Source organism: Nomascus leucogenys, chromosome 14, assembly GCF_006542625.1.
Source record: "Nomascus leucogenys isolate Asia chromosome 14, Asia_NLE_v1, whole genome shotgun sequence".
Lineage (NCBI taxonomy): Eukaryota > Metazoa > Chordata > Mammalia > Primates > Hylobatidae > Nomascus > Nomascus leucogenys.
Genome location: NC_044394.1, coordinates 81,204,040 through 81,217,885, shown reverse-complemented (window position 1 = coordinate 81,217,885; position 13,846 = coordinate 81,204,040). Strand labels below are relative to the sequence as shown.

The window sequence follows — 13,846 nt, the reverse complement described above, 5'->3', positions numbered from 1 at the left end:
TTCTCCCTGTCACTCCATGGGCAGAAGACAGTGCAGTTCTGAGGTTTCTTCACTAGCTCCCACATGCTCAGAGAACACAGGCAGCTCTTCAGAGATATGGCTTCTTCCTGTTGGCTCAGCCCTCCCCTCCGCTCCCGTGCAGCCCAAGCACCTCGTAACCAGGCCAGTCATGCACCTCTTTCCCATGGCGCCCAGCCTTTCCTCAAACCTGTGCTTGGCTTCCTTCTCCTTGGAATAGGAAAATCCACATCCACCAATCTTAATGCCACCTCCTCCGTGAAGTCTTGTGCAGTCTCTGCTTCTGAATGAACCCGCACATCCCCACTTCTCATCTCCTTTTTAATAGCATTTATCACTTTCCATCTTGTGTTATAATGATTTGTGCCGTTGTCTTATCTTCTGTGCCAACAAGCTAAAAATATTACTACCCGGTCCTTTACAGAAAAGTCTTGGCCAACCATTGGATTACACAGTAGGTTGTACTTGCACTAGCTTGTGGACAGCCTTGTAAAAGTCATCCAAAAATTCCTTTGCTTTTTTTTTCCCAATAACTGATACATTTGTCAATGACTGATACATTTTTTCCCAATAACTGATATATTTCTTGATAATACCAGGTATTCTTGATAATATCAGATAATGATTCGAAGAAAGCAAATTTTCTCTATTCGAGTTCAGTTCTTCTTTAAGGAATACTTGGGGCAGGAAACGCCATAAATGCATGTACATTTGTAATTTTTGATTTATTTTATTCTGCAAACAATGAAATTTAAGAAGCCTTCTTTTGTTTGTTGTCACTAATTACTCAGCTGATGAGTTTTACTTTGGTAGTTCATAAAAGCACAGACACCTGCCCAGAAAATCTTTTATGCCATCAGAGAGCATGTTACACAACACAGTTTCTCTGCTTATGTTCACCAAAAAGCACCGAACTAAGATCTTGTGTGACCGCCCTTCATTTAATCTCTTCTTGCCAGTGAAACAATTTGGCAGACTCAGTAACTGCTGTCCTACTTTAAGAAAGGGTCATTCAGGTCAATTCTGAATGACCCGAGTATTTATAAAAGAAAGGAGTGCAGATTTGAAAACATGAAACCGTCTTATTTTTTTCAACAAGCGTCCCTGGGTTTGTTGCTGTTTCTTTCTGATTTTGTTACCCCTGGATTTTCCTCTGCCTCGCTTCCTTCATGCCTCCTTTGGCCGGCTGTTCTGGTCAGTCTTCATTCTAACTGCATCCTGCATTTATTTTGCCGTGTTTTATTTGCTGCTTCTTGGTTGTTTCTGCTTGCCCGAGTTTCTGGTCAGGATCAGTCTCATTGCCTGAGCATGGCAGGCGCGTTGGCCTCTGTGATGCTTTTCAGCAGTTTCTGTTCCTTCCTTTCTCTCTTTTCCCCGGCTTTCCATTCTCCAACCTTAGGAATGAGAACATCCTTTTGATACAGCAAGAAGAGCAGCACCCCATGTGAAAGCATGGGTCTCTGAGGCTGCTGGGTCAGTGAAAGAGGAAATAGGAGCCTCCAAAACTAGTCCTCATCCATTTTCCTGTTTGTCTCCATGGATCCTATGGCTTCTGTGCATTTCTTTAAAACTGTTTTCTCTTGCCTTCTTAAATATAGGAGGGGAAGGCAACTAAAATTTGGAGGCATTTGTGATGTTAGAGGCACAGTGGTAAGTACTGTGCAGTTGACTGCCTGGTTATGGGTACAGTTCTTTACCCAGCAGGTGCATTTGTGTCTGTTTCACAGATGAGTAGGTGGGGCCTGGACCTGTTAGGAACCTTTCCACAATCACAGGCAGAGAGCGGGAGGGCTGGGTTTCAAGTAAGGGGGCAGTCCTCTGATGGCACGCTGCAGGCCCATGGCAGAAACCTCCAGATTGCTACCGCGTTAAGGAAAGGAAGTGATTGCATTTGGATATTAGGGGACTGGAGATGCTGCTATTGGCTGACTCTTATCACACAGTAGCAGGTGCACATAGAAGCAGGAGTCAGCTTGGGGGAACAGAGGCATGGTTTTCAGGGAACTTTTTTATTTCCTCATTTATCAGTGAGGTCAGCGGGCTTGCCAGAAGTCACAGGCAAAGAGCAGCTGCACCCATTGAGTGCATTTAGTCTCCACAAATTATTGGAGCCTTCTGTAGTATAAATATTAAAATAAAGCTAGATTTGAATGTTCAACATACAGAAGATCGCTTTATTATTTAACAGTTCTTTAAACCTTTTCAAATTTTTACAGGTATATTGCTTTGGCTCACAAAATGTTTAGTGCTATGGTTTTAGTCCTGTTTATAAGCTCTTAAGGATTTACTTACTAAAACTTCTGTGACTGTAAGCATCTAAGGACTTATTCTATCACTTTAATGGTCACTTATCACTTAGCCAAGGGGATACATTCTGCGAAATGCATCTTTTTTTTTTTTTTTTTTTTTTTTTTTTTTTTTTTTTGAGACGGAGTCTTGCTCTTTCACCCAGGCTGGAGTGCAGTGGCGCGATCTCGGCTCACTGCAAGCTCCACCTCCTGGGTTCACGCCATTCTCCTGCCTCAGCCTCTCCGAGTAGCTTGGACTACAGGCGCCCGCCACCACGCCCGGCTAATTTTTTGTATTTTTAGTAGAGACGGGGTTTCACCGTGGTCTCGATCTCCTGACCTCGTGATCCGCCCGCCTCGGCCTCCCAAAGTGCTGGGATTACAAGCGTGAGCCACCGCGCCCGGCCTGCGAAATGCATCTTTAGGCGATTTTGTCATTGTGTGAACATCATAGGGTGTGCTTACACAAACCTAGGTGGTACAGCTTACCACACACCTAGGCTCTATGATGTTGTCTACCAGCCTATTGCTCCTAGTCTACAAACCTGTGCAGCATGTTACTGTACTGAACACTGTAGGTATTTATAACACAGCAACAATTATTTATGTATTTAAACATATCTAGACATAGAAAAGTCACCATAAAAATGTAGTATAAAGGATTAAAAGTGGTACACCTGTATAAGGCACTTACCAGAAATGGAGTTTGCAGGACTGGAGATTGCTCTGGGTGAGTCAGGGAGTGAGTGGTGAGTGAATGTGAAGGCCTAGACATTACTGTACATTACTGTAGGCTTCATAAACACTGTACAATAGTTTATGCTAAATTTATTTAAAAATGGCTTTTTTTGTAATAACACTTAGCTTGAAACACAAACACATTGTACAGTACAGCAACACAAAAATGTTTTCTTTCTTTATACCCTTATTCTATTTTTTTTTTTTTTTTTTGAGTTCAACTTCCGTCTCCTGGATTCAATCGATTCTCCTGTCTCAGCCTCCCAAGTAGCTGGGATTACAGGCACCTGCCACCACACCTGGCTAATTTTTGTATTTTTACTAGAGATGGGGTTTCACCATGTTAGCCAAGCTGGTCTCAAACTCCTGACCTCAGATGATCCACCCGCCTCGGCCTCCCAAAGTGCTGGGATTACAGGTGTGAGTCACCACGCCTGGCCTATACCCTTATTCTATAAGCTTTGTAAATTAAAAAATAGTTTGTTGATATTTAAACTTTTTTGTTAAAAACAAGACATAAACATACACATCAGCCTAAGTCTACACAGGGTCAGGGTCATAAAGGTGTCACTAGGCAACAGGAATTTTTCAGCTCCATGATAATTTTATGGAACCACCATCACATATGTGGTCAATTGTTCACTGAAACATTGAATGTGGTGCATGACTGTATTATCTTTCTATAATTCAGACAAATTTCTGTCCTACTCTGTTCCTGTTGCTATGTAACAGAAGATCACAACTGCATAATTTATAAAGAACATTTATGTTTTCACAGTTCCAGAGGCTGGGTAGTCTAAGCTCAGGGCACTGGCATTTGGTGTCTGGTGAGTGCCTTCTTGTTTCAGCCTCACATGGCAGAAGGCAGAGGGCATGTGAGAGCAGAAGAGCAAACCAACCAGCAATGCTGTGAGAAGCCTCTGTTGTAAGGGCCTTCATCCCACCAGTGAGGAAGGACCCCTCATGGCCTAATCACCCCTTAAAGGCTCCATCCACCTCTTAAGGCTATCACTTTGGCAACACCTGAGTTTTAGAGGGGGGACTGCCAAAGTGTAGCGTTCTCATATTCTGCTTTCGTTCTAAGATGTATGGAATGCCTGAAGGATGACTGCTGTTGTCTTGCAAATAAGTGCCCTCCAAACTTAAGCTCTGTCCAGTGACCTTCATGTGTTAAGTCACTTTCCACGTTGCCTCCATGTGCTGGCCCAACCCACATCTCTCTCCTCTTTCCCTACAGGCCTCCTCCTAACATGTTCTCTGTTTTAAAGCCACAGTGGGCTCTACCATGAATTAAGAGGTGGATATTTCCCACCATTTTTCAATTTACTAGAGAAGCCCCTTTATGGCTCTGTTTAATGCCTGTCTTTTAAGCCCTGCCTGGATATTGCCCTACTCTGGGTCTTCCTAAGCAGACTTCCTCTTCCTCTGTTTCCATAGCACTTGGCTGGGGCTTGACCACACTTTGCCTTGTATTAGAGTAAGTCATAAATACATTTTGGGAGCTTGATTGGGAACTATTTGAGATTAGAGATCATGGCACGTTTATATCCCTCACTTGAGGCATCCCGACGAATTGATTGGGTTGTCTCTGAAGGAGCAAACGTCTCAAATATTAAAACTATTCAGTGTTCCAAATGCAAGAATCAGACATTAAAAATAAATAAATTGCCAAGGTTTCTGAATGCCACAGATGAGAGTAGTAATCTAAAAATGGGCTGTGACCCAACCACCTTGGTAATAAGACCCTGGATCTCTTTCAGCTTCAATTCCTGCTTAAATTTTTACAAAGCATGAAAATAACTGCCTTGCCTACACATTAGGGTTTTTATGAGGATGAAATGAGATGTTACATCTGAAAATGTTTTAGAAATCACTGAATTGTTTCAAATATAAAATTGCACTAGGCGCAGTTACTCATGCCTGTAATCCCAGAACTTTGAGAGGCCGAGGTGGGCAGGTAACCTGAGGTCAGAAGTTCGAGACCAGCCTGGCCAACATGGCAAAACCCTGTCTCTATTAAAAATACAAAAATTAGCGAGGCATGGTGGTGCGTGCCTATAATCCCAGCTACTCAGGAGGCTGAGGCAAGGATAATTGCTTGAACCCGGGAAGCAGAGGTTGCAGTTAGCCGAGATTGCACCGCTGCACTCCAGCCCGGGTGACAGAGCAAGAGTCCATCTCAAAAAAAATAAAATAAAATAATAAAATTGCGTTATTCCATTTCCACAGTTCCAGTATTGAAGAAAATCTCAATGGGGGTTTAGAAAAAATAAAATCTGTACAATGTAGATAATGTGTACCTATAGCACTCCAATTTTAGTGTAACATTAATTTTTTGTCTACATGTGCTTCATGAATAGTTTTAAGGGAAACCTCTGGTTTGCATTGTGATCTGGGAAGCCATTGTAAAGACAGTGATACTGACTTGGGAGATGGTGAAATAGGACCCACTGGTTCTATCAAAGGGAACCAATTTCCTGTCTCCAAAATTCCTCCATAACCCAAGTTTTGTGTTTTTATTTTTTCCTTACCAGGCTTCCATCTGTATCACAAGTTGCCCACAATAGTGCCTGAGAGCTGCCTTCTCATAATGGTTGGACTTCTACTAGGCGGGATTATTTTTGGTGTTGATGAGAAGTCTCCCCCAGCAATGAGGACTGATGTGTTTTTCTTGTACCTCCTCCCACCCATCGTGCTGGATGCCGGCTATTTCATGCCCACTCGCCCATTCTTTGAGAACATTGGCACCATTTTCTGGTATGCTGTGGTAGGGACACTTTGGAATTCCATTGGCATTGGTGTGTCTTTGTTTGGTATCTGCCAGATAGAAGCATTCGGCCTCAGTGACATCACTTTGCTCCAGAACCTGCTCTTTGGTAGTTTAATCTCAGCTGTGGATCCTGTGGCTGTGCTTGCTGTCTTTGAGAACATTCACGTCAATGAGCAGCTCTACATCCTGGTCTTTGGAGAGTCCCTGCTGAATGATGCAGTAACAGTGGTGAGTCACATTCATGCTGCATGACTCCAACAGGTGGGGGCTGCCCAGCCGCCTGCAGTGGCTCTCTGCACCTCAACTGGCAGGGGCGAGACACTGCACACAGGGTGGTTTCATGAGCAGTTGCCCCGGGCCCTTCACTTGGTTTAATGCTCTGACGTCACTGTCTTATAATTCTTAATACTTTTAAAATCATTATTTATAATTTATTTATTATCATAAAACTGTCTCCTCATTTTCGTTTTGCACGGGGCCCCGCAAAATATGTAGCTGGTCTGTGCTGACAAGGCCCTGTTCATGCCAGAGGAACATATGATTTTGGCCTTTGCAACTGATTTATCATTTTGGCATTTTCAAAAATGATGGTCTTCGATCATAACTTAAAAGACTTCAGATCCCAGAGTTCTTTGTGAGAAGTAATACTGTCAGTATCCAATGTATATAACACAGGTGAAATGATAATACCTGCTAAGTGCCATTCTCTATCTGGGGATGCTTGAGTTATGTTAATGATTTTATGGAAAGTTTTTGCCACACGCTCACTGCTCACTTTCTGTTACTATTCAACCAGCACATTTCTGGCCCTCATCACCTTCTCATAAATGAGTATTTATTCAGAAGACACAAATTATTTGTAATTCTCTCTTAGATTACATATAATTGGAGTCAGGGGCTGTTATGATCTTAAGGTTAGCAGAATTTACTTCTACCCTGCCTTCTGAACACAGGCAAGGGTTGAGAGAAGGGATGAGAAAGCCTCTCCTTTTACCCACACACCTCCAAAGAGCTCTGTGTCCACCAGTTAAAGGCACTCAAGTGATGCTCGATTGATAAATCAGTTAGGGAGCACTAATGATGCTATTTTCTGTTAGCCACAGCTCGGCAGTAGTAAAGGTGACAGTAATGACAGCCACTAACTTGTGAATGCTCACTTCATGCTCAGGTCTCTACGACAATTTATGAAACAGGCATTCCTCCCATTATTCAGATAAGAAAAGTGAGGCAGAAAAAGATTGTGTTTAAAGGACTTAATTTTTAATTCCCTCTCCATTTGCTCTTATCATTAAAATGCCATTCCTGACTCATTTAAAAGTCTACATAGTAGGCCAGGTGCAGAGGCTCATGCCTATAATCCCAGCACTTTGGGAGGCTGAGGCAGGTGGATCACTTGAAGGTCAGGAGTTTGAGACAAGCCTGGCCAGCATGGTGAAACCCTGTCTCTACTAAAAATACAAAAAAGAAAAAAAATTAGCTGGGCATGGTGATGAGCGCCTGTTATCCCAGCTACTTGGGAGGCTGAAGTGAGAGGATCGCTTGGGCCAGTGAGGCGGAGGTTGCAGTGAGCCGAGATCACGCCACTGTGTTCCAGCCTGAGCAACAGAGTGAGGCTCCACCTCAATAATAATAATAATAAAATAAAAGTCTACATAGAAACTGATTTATTCTCTGTTAGCCTATATTCTACTGCAAAAGCAAATCCTCAGAATGAATAAAATATCATCTCTAAGGACATCCATTAACTTCATGTTAACATTATTATATAGAAGACAATTTATCAATCACAATTTGTAGTACAGATATTTTTAAGACAGCTAAGTTACCTCACTTAAGTAACCAAATCCACTTCATATATTCCATTATTCATGAACTGAGTAGTCATTAACTTACCGATATTAAATTTTAACTGGGAAACTGCCATAATAGTAGAGACATTTTATAACTCATTCTAATTTCCAGAGGCAGAAGGCATGAAGTTTTCCATTCTGACTTATGCTCGATATGTAAATTTTACCCTGTTGAGGGAGACTGCGGACATTTGAATGGGAATTCCTGGAGTAAGTCTATTTAGTGCAAAGGGAACTTTACAAAGAAATAAGAGCACCTGTTACAGTCCTTCTAGGGCAGCTCAGTAGAGTCAAATTAGTTTCAGAATAACACACCAGGCCTCCACACTACTTTCCCACCTCTGATCAAATTTTTATTCAGACATCTCAGTGGCCCCGGTGTGTGACGTTCCCCTTCCTGTGTCCATGTGTTCTCATTGTTCAATTCCCACCTATGAGTGAGAACATGCGGTGTTTGGTTTTTTGTCCTTGCGATAGTTTGCCGAGAATGATGGTTTCCAGCTTCAGTGGTCCATTCTTTGAGTTTGTCCCGAATCAGATCTCAGGATAGGGTCTGGCTAAGTCACTGTTTAGAGTATGCAAAGGTAGCAGGCCATCCAGACACACACCTTGTGCTTCCTCTCAGGAGGCACGGAGGCACAACTGTGGTTTTATGGAAAGAAAGGGAGGGCTGACCCAGGGAAGGCAGGCAGCCAAAGTGAGAGCTTGTCACTCCACTCAGAAGGAGGGCACAGACAGAGAAAGGCCCTGGCTGGTGCTTTGAGGTGGAAGCTCTTACCAGGGAATGGCCAGAGCCTGTCAGTCAGAACCACTGTCGTGGTTTCACATCTAAGAGCCTCCCTTGGTAACTTACTTGCCCTGGCTGAGAGTCCATGGACCCTCAAAGCCAGATCCACAAGATATGAGGGCATGCCCACAGGTTTGCCAAAGAATAAACTACTAGATGTTTCTCTTACTGAATTGTCTGAGTACTGTACTGAATTGAGCGTGTGTTAAGAATAATTAGAACAATGGTGTCAAAAATTCTAATTTTATCTCCTAGTCAGGTAACTTCAAAGATGAGAGGTGGAGATGTTTTGTGGAAGATTCTTTGATTCATTCATTCAGGCTTATCCCTAGGAGAGGTTTAAGGAACTCAACGGACTTTGGAAAGATATTAAAAATATGGGCCATGATGCATATGGCAAAAACTATGAGTCACTAGGAATTGCAGATAGAAGAATAGGGGTTAGTTTAAGGAACTCACGGACTTTGGAAAGGTATTAAAAATACGGACTATGATGCCTATGGCAAAAACGATGAGTCATTAGGAGTTGCAGATAGAAGAACGGGGTTAGTTTAAGGAACTCATGGACTTTGGAAAGGTATTAAAAATACGGACTATGATGCCTATGGCAAAAACGATGAGTCATTAGGAGTTGCAGATAGAAGAATGGGGTTAGTTTAAGGAACTCATGGACTTTGGAAAGGTATTAAAAATACGGACCATGATGCCTATGGCAAAAACGATGAGTCACTAGGAGTTGCAGATAGAAGAATAGGGGTTAATTGGAGAAAATTCATTGTCATAGTATATAATCTCGAAGATGGGTAACATGGTAGGTTAGTGCCATTAACTCCTTTCCCAAATTATGATAAATTCAACATTGAGCTAGAAAAGCTGAAGCAAAGAAAACCTAGCATGAAAATGTCTCAAAGCAAGAGAAATGCAGATCAAACACTTCATGCTATTGTACAGGGCTGTAGTAGATTAGAAGTAACTAGAGACATGACAATTGAAAAAAATAAAGGTGTGATTTTTAAATAGGATTGTTGTGTTTTCCCTTAGAATAAATGTTGTATGAAAACTTTCCAAAATTTCCCTATTAGGCAAAGATTGTTCGGGTTATTTCTAGAACATGTTAATGCAGCTGCTGAATATTCTAATAAATTTTCCAAGAAGACTTAAAGAGTTTCCTCCATCTGCTCATAACCAGGCTTGGGTAAGGAGAGCTGGCTCTGTAGAAAGAAGCCAGTAATGGACCCCAGAAGCCCAGTCACTGTGTGCTGTGGAGTGGAAAGTAACTTTAGGAAGATGGAGGGCAAGCAGTGACCACTTGGATCTTAATTTTGATTTTGCAAACGCAGAATAGTTCTAAAATTTCACATGCAAAATGATTATCCTGTATGTTTCATAAGGAAGAAATTACATGAACTTGTTTTTTCTGAAACAGAGCCATTCTGATAGACAACAGTATTTGTATAATTTGTACCCTTGCTTTACATGACTTCACAGAATTAGTGTGCTTTTAAAATCAAAGTTCAAAGTTCATAACTCCTAGTGTTAATATATATATATGTTTGCGATTTAAAAATATCATTAAGCAGTATAGCTTTGATTATTTGAAAGATTTCAAAGCTGTCAAATTAGCCCATGATAGAATTTAGTACATAGGTATCACTGACATTTTAATCTAAGAATACAAGTGTCAAGGAGAGATCAACTTTGCACTGACTCACTAGAGTCATTTGTAGCCCACATACATAATATATACACATAACACATATACCTATATAAATTAAAATTCTAAAACACTTTTAGGCATAGATTCCCTCATAATACAATTAAAGGATTTAACTGGAATGAACTAAGTATGTGGTTTCGGCCAGTTGTAACCAGAAGAATTTTATCTCGTGCTGATCACTAACTAAGTATCAGGTTCATTGTAAAACAGGTGGGAGGTTGTGGAAAGCTTTCTGGTTGTTAAGGTAACGCTTCTACCTGAGATATTAGCTCTGACACTGCCGTGGCATCTCAGGCAGGAGAAGGATCAAAATGGAGTTTTGGCCCAATGTGCTGAGAGTACAGTGCCTGTGACCCATCTTAACTCTGCAGAGTCTAAGGGGGGATTTAAGACAGGCTGTACCTTTGATAGATTTGACCCATTAAGTTGCCAGGAAAATAGTTTTGTAAGGATTTGGAATGTGTGACCCAGCTGCAGATGCCCGTTAATCTGTGGAAGGAGTACCTGGGCTTCCCTCAGAGAACTCTTCAGTGCACTGGATGGACTAGGGTGTAGAGATGAGAGGGAGGAAAAGGAAAAGGAAACTTAGCTCTGTGCTAAAGGAATTTCTAGTTTTGTTGGGGACATGAGGCACTCACTCAAAACTCAGCACCAACAGTACAAGATGCTGAATGTTCTGGGAGATCACCTGTGGTGCAGGAGGTCAGAGGGCCAGGTATTTGCAAAGGCTGGAGGGGACCAGGAGGGCTCCTGAGGGCAACAGCAGTTTCAGCTGTGTCTCCGAAGATAGGTAAAGATTCTCTAGGTTTGGGGTGGTTTGCCGGCAAGAGAAAGGACAAGGAAAGAAAACCAGGAGCAGGAGTGAATAAACATGGTGTGTTTTATGGAACAGTGATGAAATCCTTTGCAATCTGAAGTGTGTTAGAAAACAGTTTTAAAAAAAAGTGTACCAGGTGTTTTGAGACTATGAGGCCTTCCTGATGTGAAAATGGAGTGGCAGACTTTGAAGGAAGTAGGTCTTGTAGTGGCTGCAGTGGGATTAGAGCAAAGAACAGATGACCCTCCCAGGTGCAGGCTGGAGGCGGGAGACAGAACTGTGGTGCCTGAGTGGCCCTGGAGAGAGGCTGTCCATGCAGCAGCAGATGACCGGGAAACTCGCCTCTCCTCTGGGACACTGGTGACCGTCCCTTTTGCCTTTGGCTGTTTGGAGGCAAGGGGTATATATAGAACATCTGTGATCCTGTCTCAGGAAGTAACTGTGGAGTGTTGATGCTGATGAAAACCGATGCTGACAGCAGGTTCAAAGTGGAAGTGGGTACTACATGGAGCCATTTTCTTCTCTGTCTGGCAAACAATGATGCCTTTAAAATATTTAAGTTTTCAGGAGAATGAGTCTCTTTTGTTCTTCCCTGAAGTCATTTCTTGGTGGTAGGATGGCAAATCATCTCGAGTGTTACACCAACAATTAGGGAAAAGGAAAAGTTCACTGTTTCCTAGGGAATAATCCACTATTTTTCAAAGCCAACAGACATTTATTGTCATCTGCTAGGCAACTTGGAAGATGTAAATTGTAATAAGGTGTTGATTGATCACAAGAAGCTTATAATCAAGTAGAAAGGAGGAAAGAATAACATATTAAACCCATATCGTGGTAGCCTATGACCATAAAGTGAAGTAGAAAAAGTGAGATGGCATTTGCCAGGCCGCACACTGCTTACCAGGCAGTATGACTTCACTCTCCCATGATTGAACCTTGAACAACTTAATCAGGAGGTCAGGAGACTTGGATGCTAATATTGCCTCTGACATTTTGTGTCATTTGACCTTGAACAAATGGGACCAGTTTTGAGTTTCTCAGAACCCAAATGAGGGTGTAGCATAGCCTTTCTCCCTAACATCCTTATCAGTCGGTTTTCCTGGAGATTCCAGGTGCTCCCAGAGTTGTAAATATCACAGTGAAAAAGAAGCAGGCCACCTGCTTGGCTGATATTTGACTTGCTTATTTTGTGAAAAGAAAGTGGTGGGGCTGCAGCCATGACTTTCCATTTCAGTTCGCTGAGTGGCCCCAGACACAAGTTGAAAGCATATTGTCCACCAGACATGAAGTGCCCAACATTCTTGAAGGCTTCATTAAACCAAGACTCTGTAAAGAACCAAACAACAGGCTGGGCGTGGTGGCTCATGCCTGTAATCCTAGCACTTTGGGAGGCCGAGGTGGGTGGATCTCTTGAGGTCAGGAGTTCAAGACCAGCCTGGCCAACATGATGAGACCCCATCTCTACTAAAAATACAAAAATTAGCCGGGTGTGGTGGCACCTGCCTGTAATCTCAGCTACTTGGGAAGCTGGGGCAGGAGAACCCGGGAGGCAGAGGTTGCAGTAAGCTGAGATCAAGATCACACCACTGCACTCCAGCCTGAGTGACAGAGTGAGACTCAAAAAAAAAGAACAACAGAGCAGTCTCATTACAGCATGAAGTTTTGCTGATGTACATTCCCATTTCTTTGTAACAAAATGTAAGATAAATCTATTTTTAATTGTTCTTAAAGAGTAAGAAAACCTAGTGTTTCATATACAAAATATGTATGAAGTTTCAGCAGATGCACACACACACACACAAACACATATGCGTTTGCTGCCCCTTTGCTTGAAGAAAATTCCTTTGGGTGTGTCTCAGTTACACCAGATATGTATGTGTGGGCAGGGAGAGGAGGTGGAGTGTGGCGTGAGGAACTGGTGACCGGGAGGATGACTGACTCATCTTGGGTACCTGTCCTGATGCGTGGGTCCCTTCTGTCATGTGGCTCCACAACAGGACCTTATAAGGTAAATGTGTTCACAGCAGCACTGATAAGCTTTCTTGCTGTCGTATTGCTTACCAAGCAATGGTAACATGAGCTGGGTGTGCTGGATAGCAAACAAATATTTTAAAATAATCTTTCAGATGATATCTGGAAAAAATAATGTTTTTGGAATAAGTTATGCAATAACTTTGAAATTGCCTCTCCCTTACTTTTAGAAATAAATTCCCTGACAACTCACTTTTATTGAAAGGTTTTTTGGTTAGTTTAAAGCTACGGTATTAAAATATGAGACAAACGAATACACAATGATTGTCACTTTCCTACTTGGGTACACAGAAGAAATGTCCTTATTAGAAGGCCACGTAGATGTGTTTGTACCCAGAGTGATAATGGGGAAACGGGAAAGGGTTTTGACTAGGTGTTTTCTTTTTCCTGCAGGTCCTGTACAACTTGTTCAAGTCGTTTTGCCAGATGAAAACCATTGAGACCATTGATGTGTTTGCGGGAATCGCCAACTTCTTTGTTGTGGGAATCGGTGGGGTGCTGATTGGCATCTTCCTGGGCTTTATAGCAGCATTTACTACTCGATTCACCCATAATATCCGAGTGATCGAGCCACTCTTTGTTTTCCTGTACAGTTATTTGTCCTACATCACAGCCGAAATGTTTCACCTCTCGGGCATCATGGCGTAAGTACTTCTTTGTTAAAAGTGCTCGATGATGACATTTCATTGAATGCATGCCTTCTCAGCCAAGATATTAAAGTTGAATAAGTTATATGAAACACTAGATTTTCTTATTCTTTTAAGAACAATTAAAAATAGATTTTTCGGCTGGGCACGGTGGCTCACACCTGTAATCCCAGCACTTTGGGA

General features: G+C 42.2%; 1 protein-coding gene across 1 annotated transcript in view; it reads left to right on the top strand.

The window, feature by feature from the left end:
• The window catches only part of SLC9A2 (solute carrier family 9 member A2), a 93,300-nt gene that overhangs the window by 32,167 nt on the left and 47,287 nt on the right, over window positions 1-13,846 (top strand). The window contains exons 2-3 of the mRNA XM_003274881.3: window positions 5,579-6,042; window positions 13,410-13,660. Coding sequence (XP_003274929.1) covers window positions 5,579-6,042; window positions 13,410-13,660 — 715 coding nt within the window. The remainder of the gene's footprint in view (window positions 1-5,578; window positions 6,043-13,409; window positions 13,661-13,846) is intronic.